Genomic DNA, 14453 nt, shown 5'->3' on the forward strand with positions numbered 1-14453 from the left:
CTACCTTTGTCTGCGATAATTATTCGCAACGAAAATTTTAGAATCTGAATCATTTTTTTTCTGACTGTCCATCAGTCTGAGGATGGTACGTTGTGCTGAAGTTCAGCTGAGTGCCCATGGCTTCTTGTAAACTTTTCCAGAAACGTGATGTGAATCTGGTGTCACGATCTGACGTGATAGATACAGGTACACCGTGAAGGCGTACTATCTCTTTGACATATAACTTTGCAAGTTTCACCAATCCAAATGTCATTTGAATTGGCAGAAATCGCGCTGACTTTGATAATCGACCCACTACAACGTTATATCTCTTTTCATTCCTGTTCATCAGAAAATTTTCTTTAAATTCTGGTGCATCTTTGTACTGCCTGGGTGTGCAGTGTATGGAGTATCATGAGCCTCGCTCATAATCTCGTTCTTTAACTCTTCATTGTGCGGCACACACAATCTTTCACCAACCATAAGTGTATTATTCTTTGCTTCAGTTAATCTTTTCGTTTCATTCGTTCTTGCAGCGAGACGCATCTTCTCTAAGAACAAATCTTCTCTTTGTGCTTGCACAATTCTTTCTCTCAAATCAGGTTTAGCTGTCAGCGCAGCTACACAACCCGATACTGAATCTGGGGGATAAACAATCTCTAAACTGAGTGAGGCGAACTCACGAAATAGCTCCTTCTGTTGGGTAATAAAATACCCTAGCTTAGCCTTCGTCTTTCGACTCAGGGCGTCAGCTACTACATTCGCTTTTCCTGGATGGTAACTGATGGTGCAATCGTAATCTTTTACTAATTCGAGCCATTTTCGTTGTCTCATGTTCAAATCCTTTTGCTCGAAGAAGTACTTTAAACTCTTGTGATCTGTAAAGATCTCACACTTAACTCCATAGAGGTAGTGTCTCCAAATCTTCAGCGCGTGCACGACGGCTGCTAGTTCTAAATCATGAGTCGGGTAATTCAGCTCATGGGGCTTCAATTGACGAGACGCGTATGCTATCACTTTCTGATTTTGCATCAACACGCAACCCAATCCTAGTTTCGAGGCTTCAGTGTACACCTCAAATTCTTCATTCTCCCCTGGTATTGCTAATACTGATGCAGTAGTCAACCTAGTCTTTAGCTACTTAAAACTTTGTTTACAAGCTTCGGACCAAACATACTTAGTCCCTTTTCTTAAAAGCCGAGTCATTGGCCTAGCCAATCTCGAGAATCTTTCTATGAACCTTATGTTGTAACCTGCTGGACCGAGAAAACTTCTAATCTTATTGACATTTGATGGTGCCTTCCATTCCTTGACTGCTTCGACCTTGGCGGGGTCTACTTAGATTCCTTCAGTCGACACTATGTGACTGAGAAACATAACTTCCTTTAACCAAAATTCACACTTGATGAATTTGGTAAACCATTTCTCATTGCGCAGGGTTTTGAGTACGATGCGTAAGTGCTCTTCATGTTGTTCTTCGGTCTTAGAGTATACGAGGATGTCGTCGATAAACACTAAGACAAAACTATCGAGATACAGATGGAAAACTCTGTTCATTAGGTCCATGAAAACTGCTGGGGCATTCGTTAAATCTAAGGGCATCACTGTGAACTCGTAAAGTCCATAACGCGTTCGAAACACTGTCTTTGGAATGTCTTCTCTTTTCATCCTGAGTTGGTGGTAATCAGATCTTAGGTCAATGTTGGAAAACACACCGGCTCCTCTCAACTGATTTAACAGGTCGTCTATCCTCGGAAGGAGATATCTATTCTTATGAGCTTGCTTCAACTTCTTATAATCAATACACATCCCTAGTGTATCATCTTTTCTTTGACATCTTTAATTAGTGCTCCCCATAGTGACATACTATGTTGCATGAAACTAGGTCTAGTGAAAATTTGGTAATTCATTGGAAAAAAATATCTTTGTACTCTCAAATCTGTTGAACTTCCTTAATTGTTTCCTTCGTCCTAAGTCACCTTCTCAGATTGACTAGGGAATTCTAACATCAAACTTTTCTCACTGTCTTCGTAACTTTCACTTCGAGGATTAATGGCACTCCTTCTGCCATGTAAACTCATTTTCCCATTTCTAAATGGTTATTCAATGTGGGTTTCTAAGATTCCATTGTGGTGGCGTTCCAACTTTATTCTTGTTGTAGCTTCTGGCACTTTAGCTAAATCATTCACTCTCTTAGCTTGAGCCTATTAGCCTTGGGGTTGGGTTATACCTTAAGTTTAGTTCTAGTGCTTTCCTTCAATCTAAGGGTTTCTTCTATTTCTTTCATTCCATTTCCTTTTTCTTTACCTCCATCTTGAGGTGGTGTACATATCTTGTTTGTGCGTGAACTTTCTCCTTCTCCAATTGTTGTAGTGACTCGGTGGTGAGAGTCTCGCTCATTGTTTGTTCCTTCGTAATATCTCTCTGGTTTACTAGGGGAAATGAAAATCTCATGACGCGATTCATTTAAGAACTTCTTTACGCATTTTCTCATTATTGTCCACCATGTGGACCACATATTGACAGCTGGTTGAAAACTAATGACAAACTGAGTAATTCTAATCGCTACTATACTTATCGTGATAAAAGGATATTCTATTGTGACAACTATATAGTGCGAGTCTCTATATATTGTGATGATGCTCTACCTCGAGATTAAAAATCTTAATTGACAATCACCGAGATCTTAGTCATGTGGGCTGGCCAGACCCAACAAAACAAATCACTCAGTCAAATGGAAGTTTCGCCCCCAATCATGTCAATTTCTAATTCATGTAAGGCTCTGGTCAAACTTCTAACTTAAAACACTTACTAATAAGTACTTCATCATAAGTTACTGATACTATGAAAGTCCATTCTATGTCGTTCTAGCCAAGCTATCACGACTAACATCATAATCATAAGCAACATAAGTTCTTATGTGAAAAACTTAATCTCACTGCTATTGAAATAGCTCAAGTGAATCCTTAGTCTTAAGGCATTGCCTCTATGTTGTAACATATCTATGTTAAACATTGCTATCTTACCAGTCTTTACTTAAATCAATCAAGCGGTGCTATCACGATTAACATTCTCAAAGCATTCTTGGGTGGTACTCAAACAGTTTGTAAGAGGATCCACCATTCTAATCGTGTAGGCAGCTAGCCTAAAACGACAACATAAAGCTTTCTCATTCGTTCATTCTCTTTGAAACTTGAAACATGTTGACATTAAATGCCACATGAAACTTTTCTATTGCCGGAGAGATTCAAAGAATCTAACTCGACCATACATCTGGTATTCGTGAAAGGCTCAATAGTCCTAAACACGACTTTAACTCATCTTATCGTTAAGGGCTCGGGTTGTCCCAAACACGATACTTACTTATCTTATCGTTAAGGGCTCGGGTTATCCCAAACACGATACTTACTCATCTTATCGTTAAGGGCTCGGGTTGTCCCAAACACGATACTTAGCTTGGTTATATGAGTCGGAGACCCAAGATAACAATATGAAAGCGATTAGCAATTCATAACTTATAACATATGGAAAGCGATAAGCAATTCACATAGCATCATTCATTGAAGCGCACACTTTTTCTTGGAAACATTTATAACATCTGAAATACATATATGTATATTTTTGAAACTATTATCGTACCTTTGTTGCGGCAGTGTGACGGCGAGCTGAGGGCTACTGACATTCTTGGAAGTCTAGAGATACTATTCTAGACTCGACATTGAAAAGCTTATGGTTATCAGAAACATGAAAGGAAACTCATGCTCTGATACCATTCTGTCACACCCCAATTCTTGAGAGAATAAATATAATCGAGGTGCAACTAATTCATAGAAATAAACAAGGGAAATACCTTGTTAAAACCCGAAATAGGATAGAAAGTCGGGCTATGCCCCTTTGGATCACAAGTTTTGTTTCATGCTTCTGACAACCGACATTCATTGGCATAAATTTAGTAGTGAAGAGTCTAAGCTCGGTCAGGTATATCATTTGAAATTTAACATGAAGATCTTAAGTTGGGAAAACAAAAGACTGATATGAGTAATTGCTACAACGGAAGTCTAACATAGGAATTTATCTCTAGCCTCAGCTCCGTCCCGTCAGCACCGGCCAGCCAACCTGAAAACATTTGAAAGTATTTTTGGGCTAAGTACTAATGTACTTAGTGGGCATGCATTTTCTGAAACATCTCATATTTTAATAAAGACAGTTTATCCAATCATACTGGACATGACTTAGAAGGTTTTAAATTGAAATAACTTCTAAGCATGTTAAAATATTTTCTTTCATTTGTGCGCACATGTCACACTCCCTTTCTGTTACTCGCTGTGATCCCGGACCTTTTAGCCACCGACGGATCTCTGTCTCCTGCTTACTTGAACTGAGGGCGTAACCCAGACAAGTTTACTTTGACCTCGGGACGCTACCCAGGCAGGCCTGATATTTCTCATGCTCCGGAACACATCCAGCCGAGCACCCTTATAACGCCTCTGGTTAGAGCCCGATGGAGATCAACCCACCGAGTCAACTAACAAGTGTACACAATTCTCAAACAACGTATTAGGTCATAAGAGAACCTCAATTGATTAACTGCGCGAGCCTTAAACAGAGTAGAGTGCACATAAACATTTTATTGGATAAACAGTTTTCATTACATTAAATAAACAATTTGCATTTCATTGAAACATTTAGAGCTTAATAACTCAATCATACTTTGTACATTTGGAAAGTAATGCCCACCTGGTTAGGCAAAGCCTGAAGATCATAATCACATATAAACCTGTCTTGGGAAAGCAGCGCTGATCCCCCTGGTCACAAAGCCTACAAGAAATTCTATTCTTAATAGGTCTCGTGAAGCTAATCTTAAGTCATGGTGTAGTGCTTAATATTCTATGATTCACTTAGCCGGGTTTTCAAAATTTAGTAAATAAATAATTGAAAACTAAATTCTTGAGTTAAGGACACCAACAATATCCTTACTCGATTTTCTTCAAATAATTGGAATTATAAATAAAACCAATTAAATACTTTTATTGCAAAATAAATGCAATTTCATGTCATGCTTAGCATTTATTAAGTAATTTACTTAAAATACACATAATAATAATATAATATTATTATGCAAATTATTCTTTAAAAATAATAATTAATTAAACTAATTAATAGTTCAATTAATTAATATAAGTGTAGTCCATTTAATTAATAGAAGGCAGCCCAAAATTTTAAATAAATGAAGGCCCACTATTAATTAAAACTGAGTCCATGTTAAATAAATAAAATAGGGCCCAAACACTTAAAATAAACTTAGCTAAAACCATTTAAAAGATGAGGCCCAAACATTTTAATAAAAGAAATCGGCCCAAGTCAAGCCCACAACCCAAACCTAGCCTAGCCCAAAACTCAAAGCCCAACCCCCTTCCCTTCTTCTCCCCCCCCTTCAGCCGCAACACACGCACACACACTCACAACCTTACGCAGATTTCACTCTCTCTCTCTCCCAAGGCTCCGCCTCTCCCTCTCCCTCGAATCTCCTCCGGCGGACGACGACAACTATAGCCGAACACACCGCCGCCCCTTGACTCTCCTCTCCCTCAACTCGTCTCTCTCTCTCGGCCCTCAACACACGACATTCACCGGACACGGCGCCGGCCACCCTCTGACTCCGGCGACGACGCGACACCAGCCGTACCGCCGCCTCACACACAGACGCACGCACCCAGCGTCGCCAGTAACCCCGCTCAGCCCTCTCTCTCTCTTCTCTCTCAACTGTCGGCACAAGGCGCAGCAGGCGCAACCGCCGCGGAGCGCCGCCGCCTCCGGCGTCCTCGCAGCAGATCCGCCGTCACCTCCTTCTGAAAAATCCAGCGGACTACGGCAGCGGCTTCACGCCACCACCACCGGCGTCCTAGCCCCCAACTCTCTTCTCAGATCGGAACCCACCGCCGCGGCTTCGTCTTCGGCGAAGGGCCACTGGCCTCATCTCCCTCTGTACCCCCCCTGTTCTTTCTCCGAACGGCGACTGCAGCGACGATGAACAGCCGCCACCAACTCACCTCCGAAGAATCCGTCATTTCTTTGCTCTCCGGCAACAGTGGCTCCGCGCCACCGCTACCGTCCAGCGTGCCCCATGTTCTCCCCCTTCCTCTTGCTCCGACGGACAACGACCGCCAGGCCGCCGCCGTTCTCTCATTCCCCTCCACTGACTCGACATCGCAAAATCGAGGACGAAGAATAAAAACAGAGTTCCAAGACTCAACCTTTCTTCCTTCTTTTCTTTAAAAACAGGCATGCTTCATGTATGTATCTATATGCACATAAATTGTATGTCTGAACACTTGGTGATTTAAGAAATTGTTCTTCTTTATGAATGTGTATACATATGCACCGAAATGATGAGATGAAAATATGTGAAAGTTTGATGTGCTACAATTGCAGTGTCATAACTGAATGAGCAAGTATAAAAATAGATAGAGAGATTCAAAGATGAAACCTCTGGTTTGAGTTGCTGAAATCTGAGTTTTTCGCAATATGGCTGAGCTCTGCACTTGGATTTCTTTGGGTTTAATATAATTGAGATATGGCAGACAGAGAGGAGTGGACGAATGATTTGCTGTGTAGGAGTAGGTGTAGTGGGTAGTGGTTGTAGTGGGAGGGAGTAAAATAAAATAAAATAAAAATCTTCCGGGTTGTACTATGAAAACTGTAATAATCGTTCAATGTTTGCTTAAATAAATAGCTCATGAAAATGCTTGAATGCTAAATTAAATAAATATTCAATGCATATAAATTTAATTACTAAATTTACAAATATTTTTGTAAATCATTTTTGTTGGAATTAAAATAAATAAATTCTTTTTCTCAATCCGGCGTGAATCATCTTAAATCTAAGTTTAAAATAAATTCTAAATTTAGCTCGAGGAAACGGGGTATTACATATATACGTGCAAGTAAACTATTAATGGTAAGCAAGCCTATTAACCTATAGTATAAACCTAGGGAACCTATAATTGGAGGCCTATAAATAGCCGATCAGTGGATTAACAGAAGGCATAGTCAAGATATGTAATATAGTAGAGTAGTAAGAGATTGATCGAGTAGAAGGAGTAGTTAACAAAAAGCATCATAAGATTAAGGTGGGTTATATTTTTCAAAGTATGTTTGAGTTATTAAGCTCTAATGTCATTATTTGAAATGTGGTATGTCCATGAAATGTTTTCACGTTCTCCCACTGTTTAATGCTCTTATGTTAACAATTGTGGCTTTTAATGGGTCTCACACACCTATTAAAAGTTGTGCGCACGGTCTTAAGGTAGTGGATTGATCCCCATGAGCCTTATAGACGAAAGGAGGATTTTGGGTTCGCCCTTAATCCGACTAGATGGTGTAGCTGACATGGGTTCGTCCCGGGGTCCCATCTAGTTAATGATGAATGAATGAATGATTACTTCCCAGGGGTCGCCGAGGGACTACGAATGAAATGATAAGGGTAACAGTGGTGCTACGGTATGGCGCGCGCAATGAATGAAAATGTGTTGTGATTATAGAAGTTAAATGTTTTATTTTAAAACCTTCTATAATTCACGTATGTGCATGGACTATCATATGAAAATGATTATTTCAAAAATGCATGACCCACTGGGTACACTAGTACTCAGCCCACAAATCTTTTCAATCTTCTCAGGTTAGTAAGATGGTGGAGACGGAAGCAGCTGTGGCGGGTTGGCTGCAATATGTTGAAATAGCTAGCTATTATATTTAAAAAATATGTCATATATTTTGAGTATGTAAAATGCTAGTTAAAGATTATATATATGATATTATTATTATGCAATAATTTATTTATCGCTCGATGGAGAGTGCATGTAGTCGGCCCCTCTTGGACGCTTGACCAAAGCCCTCATGATCATGTTGTGCTATGCCAATTTCATGAGTGAGCTGGTCGGTCAACTCCTTTTGGCGAGCTAGACTCGGTTACCCCATCATTTACTGCTTTATTAAAATTATAATTAAATGTCCGATTGTTTAGCCGCACGTATTTATAGACTGGTTCTAAACCACCAGCGTGCTGAGCCAAGCTTTCCGACTTGAATATTAAATATGCTATAATACTTAGTTTAATTATCTAACAACAATTACTATACATTAATATTCTTTAAGAATATTAACAAAAAGAGATGAACATATATATTATTATATTATTATTAAATATTTACAATTATTATTATTATTATTATTATTATTATTATTATTATTATTATTATTATTATTATTATTATTATTATTATCCCCTTTCTTTCCCGCTTCTTAAATCCAACCCCTAGTCACGTTTCGGCATTCGTGCCTTCCTTCGGGAATTGGGGCGTGACAGAGTGGTATCAGAGCAGGATCCTGTCGGATCCGCGCTCCCAGTTTGGTACCTGATTAATATCAAAGTAATATTCTTGACTTTGAATTAATCAATAAATGAATAAATTATGGTATATGTGATTAATTATTAAAATGCAGCAACCCCCAGCTAGCTATCTCTCCACTGAGGTATGTTATTTATAGAAGAAGCATGAATTAAAAATTGTATGTGTTTAAATTGCATATTCATAAATGCGCGCAGAAATGATTATTCGGAAAATATTTGATGGAATATTTATTTGAGTTTCTCATATGAGTTTCTCACAAGAAATGGATTATGCATATATTGTTATGCATTAAAGATATGCTTCAATATCATGGATGATTTCTTCTATGCGTTATGGTTGAAAATATGTGATTACTTTTATGACAAAAGAAAGTGATAAGAAAATGATATAATGAAATGATGACATTGAATAATCCAAGTGTTGCATTGGACGTAGTTATGTTAGCTGATAGAGAGACTTATTAAGGATATCTTTTATGACAGATGGCAACTAGAACCCGAGGTAGAAACAACGGAAACCCTGAGAATGAGGAACTAGTTAATCATATCCCAATTCGAGATACCGAAAATATGTTCAGGAAACAACACCCTCCAACTTTTGATGGCCTAGGTGATCCTGTAGACGCCGAAAAATGGGTTAGAACGATAGAAAGAATCTTTACCTATATAAGGTGTGACGATAAAGAGAAGGTAATTTGTGCAAAATACCAAATGATCGATGAGGCTGACTTCTGGTGGGAATCAGTCGAAAGGACTATGACTCGGGCACAGAAGGACACTTTGACTTGGGAAAGCTTCAAGGAAAAGCTATTTGAAAAGTTTATTCCTGAATGCTATAGGCAAAAGAGACAAAATGAGTTTTGGAATTTAAAGCAGGGAAAGAATACGGTAACAAAATATGATCATGAATTTAATCGATTGTCAAGATATTATCCACAACTGGTGGATACTGATGAAAAGAAAGCAGACAAATTCAGAAAAGGACTGCATCCTGATATTGCAATATCATTGGTTAGTCAAGGAACACTAACCTATGCCCAATCACTAACAAGGGCTTTGAACATTGAGTCATTATTACCAAAAGAAAGAGAGAAGAAACCTATACAACAATTTGATGGAAATAGGGAAAAGAGAAAATGGGAAGCCGAATCGTTCGAAGAAGGAAATTCAAAAAGAAAATTTTTTAGAGAACCACCACTGCAACAATCACAACAACAGCAACCGCAGTTTCAGCAACAATTGCGACAACCGCAGCAGCAAAACCAACAATACCCTCAACAGTGGGGATTTCAGGGACAAAAACCTATGTGTCCCCAATGTAACAAATTTCACTTAGGAGAATGTCGGATGGGGACAAATATTTGCTTTAAATGTGGAAGACCAGGACATATGGTTAAAGACTGCACCAATAGAACAGAGTTAAAATAAAGTAAACAACAACGAGCCCGGTCCCCGAGTTGAGTGAACAAGGTACACCAATTTCGAGGACGAAATTTTTATAAGGAGGGAGGGATGTAACACCCCGATTTTTCATAGAATAATATTAGATTATTTTCTAGAATGTTTGGTAGAATTTATTTAGGATTTATTTGAGCCTAGAATAAATTAGATCTGAGCATAATATGTCGTTACTCATTTCTCTCATATTTAAAATTTTCATTTACATTTCTTAAGCATTTTCACAGCATTAGCTCAATTGCATTATATTGTCATATTATTTATTTATCCTAAAACTTATAGATATATTTTACCTAAAAGAATTTATTTAGAACTTGTGAAATAAAAATATTTATATAAATAATAGATATATAAATATATATTCTTATAAAATTGATTATACATATAATATAATGTATAGCTAGCACATACATATATATATCTTAAGCTGATTGTGTATATATTATATACGTATATATATATATATATATATATAGCTATACTAAATAGCCTTGAGTTAAAAAAATATTTACATTATATATATAATAATAGTACGTATATATATATACCTACCATGCATGGAATGCATGGAACTAACTTAATAATTTTAAAAGTACTAAATATATACTTACGTGTGTGCATGTGAATGCATGGCACATATAAATATAATAAATGCATGGCTATAATTAGTATTTAGGAAATAGCTACGTGTATGAATTTCTAACCATAACTAAATTGCTAGCCTCATGATTCAGCAAACCTATATATATATACGTGCAAGTAAACTATTAATGGTAAGCAAGCCTATTAACCTATAGTATAAACCTAGGGAACCTATAATTGGAGGCCTATAAATAGCCGATCAGTGGATTAACAGAAGGCATAGTCAAGATATGTAATATAGTAGAGTAGTAAGAGATTGATCGAGTAGAAGGAGTAGTTAACAAAAAGCATCATAAGATTAAGGTGGGTTATATTTTTCAAAGTATGTTTGAGTTATTAAGCTCTAATGTCATTATTTGAAATGTGGTATGTCCATGAAATGTTTTCACGTTCTCCCACTGTTTAATGCTCTTATGTTAACAATTGTGGCTTTTAATGGGTCTCACACACCTATTAAAAGTTGTGCGCACGGTCTTAAGGTAGTGGATTGATCCCCATGAGCCTTATAGACGAAAGGAGGATTTTGGGTTCGCCCTTAATCCGACTAGATGGTGTAGCTGACATGGGTTCGTCCCGGGGTCCCATCTAGTTAATGATGAATGAATGAATGATTACTTCCCAGGGGTCGCCGAGGGACTACGAATGAAATGATAAGGGTAACAGTGGTGCTACGGTATGGCGCGCGCAATGAATGAAAATGTGTTGTTATTATAGAAGTTAAATGTTTTATTTTAAAACCTTCTATAATTCACGTATGTGCATGGACTATCATATGAAAATGATTATTTCAAAAATGCATGACCCACTGGGTACACTAGTACTCAGCCCACAAATCTTTTCAATCTTCTCAGGTTAGTAAGATGGTGGAGACGGAAGCAGCTGTGGCGGGTTGGCTGCAATATGTTGAAATAGCTAGCTATTATATTTAAAAAATATGTCATATATTTTGAGTATGTAAAATGCTAGTTAAAGATTATATATATGATATTATTATTATGCAATAATTTATTTATCGCTCGATGGAGAGTGCATGTAGTCGGCCCCTCTTGGACGCTTGACCAAAGCCCTCATGATCATGTTGTGCTATGCCAATTTCATGAGTGAGCTGGTCGGTCAACTCCTTTTGGCGAGCTAGACTCGGTTACCCCATCATTTACTGCTTTATTAAAATTATAATTAAATGTCCGATTGTTTAGCCGCACGTATTTATAGACTGGTTCTAAACCACCAGCGTGCTGAGCCAAGCTTTCCGACTTGAATATTAAATATGCTATAATACTTAGTTTAATTATCTAACAACAATTACTATACATTAATATTCTTTAAGAATATTAACAAAAAGAGATGAACATATATATTATTATATTATTATTAAATATTTACAATTATTATTATTATTATTATTATTATTATTATTATTATTATTATTATTATTATTATCCCCTTTCTTTCCCGCTTCTTAAATCCAACCCCTAGTCACGTTTCGGCATTCGTGCCTTCCTTCGGGAATTGGGGCGTGACAGATGTTGAGGCTAGTATAGCTGATATGAACCTCGCCGACACCTTGATGGAATATTATGAATCTTGGTCGGACCGTTCGAACAACACACTAGCGGAAGACTTTATAAACAAAAATTAAGGAACGATAAAGGATGGAATACGAATATCCCAAAACCTCTGAATCTAATCCACGAAATGATCAAGGCGAACGAATCCCTAAACCCCAATGTGTGATTGACGCAGCAACTCGGGAACGCTGAATGACACCCGACGAGGGTTGGTTGAACTCACCGTTACGTTGATAAATTGAATTCGCCTTTGGTAAAATCAAGAAGAACTCGAAGTTCTCAAGAGAGAATAAACTCATAATCTTATATATCAAAAATTGGTTAAAAAATTGTTCAATATGCAGCAGCCTTATATATAAGCAAAATTAAACCCTAATCTAATGAAGGAAATAACGTAAAGACAAGGAAACTTAAAAACAAGGAAACAAAAGAAAACTTGTTCCGCAAGTTTTGACAACTCTGGCGAGAATGCCAGCTCTGGAAAATAGTCTTCTCTGGACTTCAGTCAGCTCTGGAACGTAGCTCTGCTCTTGAAGCTTGTTCTGCTCTGCTCTAGAAGTCCGCTCTGCTCTGGAAGTCCGCTCTGCTCTGGACCGTTTGCTCTGCTCAGGCATTCTGGAAGTTTGTTCTGCTCTGGCATTCTTCTATGCTCTGCTCTGGCATTCCATTCTGCTCTGCTCTATACGTAATAAGATTCATCACACTTGAACTCTGCTCGGTAACTCCACTATATCTGATCGGCTTTCTCAACTCTTGTTTCCAGATCTCTTCAACCAAGATCATTAAGCTTTCCTTGAACTTCTTAGCTCTAGCTCTTGTTACCGGACCAACGGGAACATGCACCGGATCTCGACTGTTGGCTGCATCATTTCCCTCCTCTTGAAGAGGATTTGTCCTCAAATCCAAAGCATCGCCTACATCAGAAGGACTCAAATCAGTCACATTAAAAGTTGCACTCACATTATACTCACCTGGTAAGTCCAATTTGTAGGCATTGTCATTGATGCGCTTCAAAACTTGAAATGGCCCGTCGCCTCTAGGGAGTAACTTGGATCACCGCTGCTCTGGAAACCTTTCCTTGCGCATGTGTAGCCAGACGCAATCATCGGGCTCGAACACCAACTTGCGACGTCCTTTGTTAGCTTGCTCTACGTATTATTTTATGCGGCGTTCAATGTTCAGTCTGGCCTTCTCATGAATCTACTACACGTACTCTGCCCTCTGCTTCCCATCGAAGTTAGTATGCTCATTCTCGGGTAAAGGAGATAAATCCAACGGTGTCAAAGGATTAAAGCCATACACAATCTCAAAAGGCGAATACTTAGTAGCAGAATGAATAGAACGATTATATGCAAACTCAACATGAGGCAAACACTCTTCCTAAGACCTAATGTTCTTCTTGATAATAGCTGTAAGAAAAGTAGACAAAGTCCTATTCACTACCTCGGTTTGACCATCAGTTTGTGGATGACAAGTAGTAGAAAACAAAAGTTTCGTACCTAACTTACACCACAAGGTCTTCCAAAAGTAACTCAAGAACTTCGAGTCCCTATTAGAAACAATAGTCCTGGGCATGCCATGCAATTTAACAACCTCGCTAAAGAACAAATCGGCTATATGAGATGCATCATCAGATTTATGACATGGAATGAAATGTGCCATCTTAGAAAATCGGTCAACGAAAACAAAGATGGAATCGCTACCACGCTTGGTCCTAGGCAAACCTAACACGAAATCCAGAGATATATCAACCCAAGGCGCCGTAGGAATAGGTAAAGGCGTGTACAATCCATGGGAACTCACCCTAGACTTCGCTTGCTTACATGTAACACATCGACCACATATTCGTTCAACGTCTCGTTTCGTGTGAGGCCAAAAGAAATGCTCATGTAAAACAGCTAGAGTCTTAGCAATGCCAAAATGTCCCATCTAACCCCCACCATGAGACTCAAGCAACAACAACTCATGTAAAGAACACTTAGGAACACACAACTTATTCTTCCTAAAATGATAGTCATCATGCCTAAAGTACTCTCCACTAGCAGATCTCTCACATGCTCGATAAATCTCACCAAAATCATCATCATGCTCATACAAACTCTTAACGCATTCAAAACCAAGCAACTTAGCATCTAAGGTCGAGATCAAGGCATACCTCCGAGAAAGTGCATCGGCCACCACATTCTCCTTACCTTGCTTGTATTTGATGACGTATAGAAACGTCTCTATGAACTCCATCCACCTCGCATGCCTCTTGTTCAACTTGTGTTGCCCCTTCAAGTGCTTCAACGACTCATGATCGGTGTGAATGATGAACTCATTGGGCCACAAGTAGTGCTGCCACGTTTGTAATGCTCTCACCAATGCATATAGCTCTTTATCGTATGTAGGATAGC

The 14453-nt window shown here is 38.4% G+C and overlaps 2 protein-coding genes and 1 long non-coding RNA gene across 3 annotated transcripts in view; 2 read left to right on the forward strand and 1 right to left on the reverse strand.

Annotated features, from left to right (window-relative positions):
• Positions 1-14453, forward strand: part of LOC131006624 (pathogenesis-related genes transcriptional activator PTI6-like) — an 812544-nt gene that overhangs the window by 44131 nt on the left and 753960 nt on the right. The gene's annotated exons all lie outside the window — the stretch shown is intronic.
• Positions 3854-4960, reverse strand: LOC131006629 (uncharacterized). Its single transcript, XR_009095653.1, has 2 exons — positions 4717-4960; positions 3854-4095 (listed from the first exon to the last, which is right to left on the reverse strand). It is a non-coding gene; the product is annotated as an uncharacterized LOC131006629 (long non-coding RNA).
• Positions 6938-10055, forward strand: LOC131006622 (uncharacterized). The gene is made up of 2 exons (XM_057933799.1): positions 6938-7109; positions 8873-10055. The coding sequence occupies exon 2, from the start codon at positions 8873-8875 to the stop codon at positions 9815-9817; it is 945 nt and encodes a 314-aa protein (XP_057789782.1). The 5' UTR covers positions 6938-7109; the 3' UTR covers positions 9818-10055.

Source organism: Salvia miltiorrhiza, chromosome 1, assembly GCF_028751815.1.
Source record: "Salvia miltiorrhiza cultivar Shanhuang (shh) chromosome 1, IMPLAD_Smil_shh, whole genome shotgun sequence".
NCBI lineage: Eukaryota > Viridiplantae > Streptophyta > Magnoliopsida > Lamiales > Lamiaceae > Salvia > Salvia miltiorrhiza.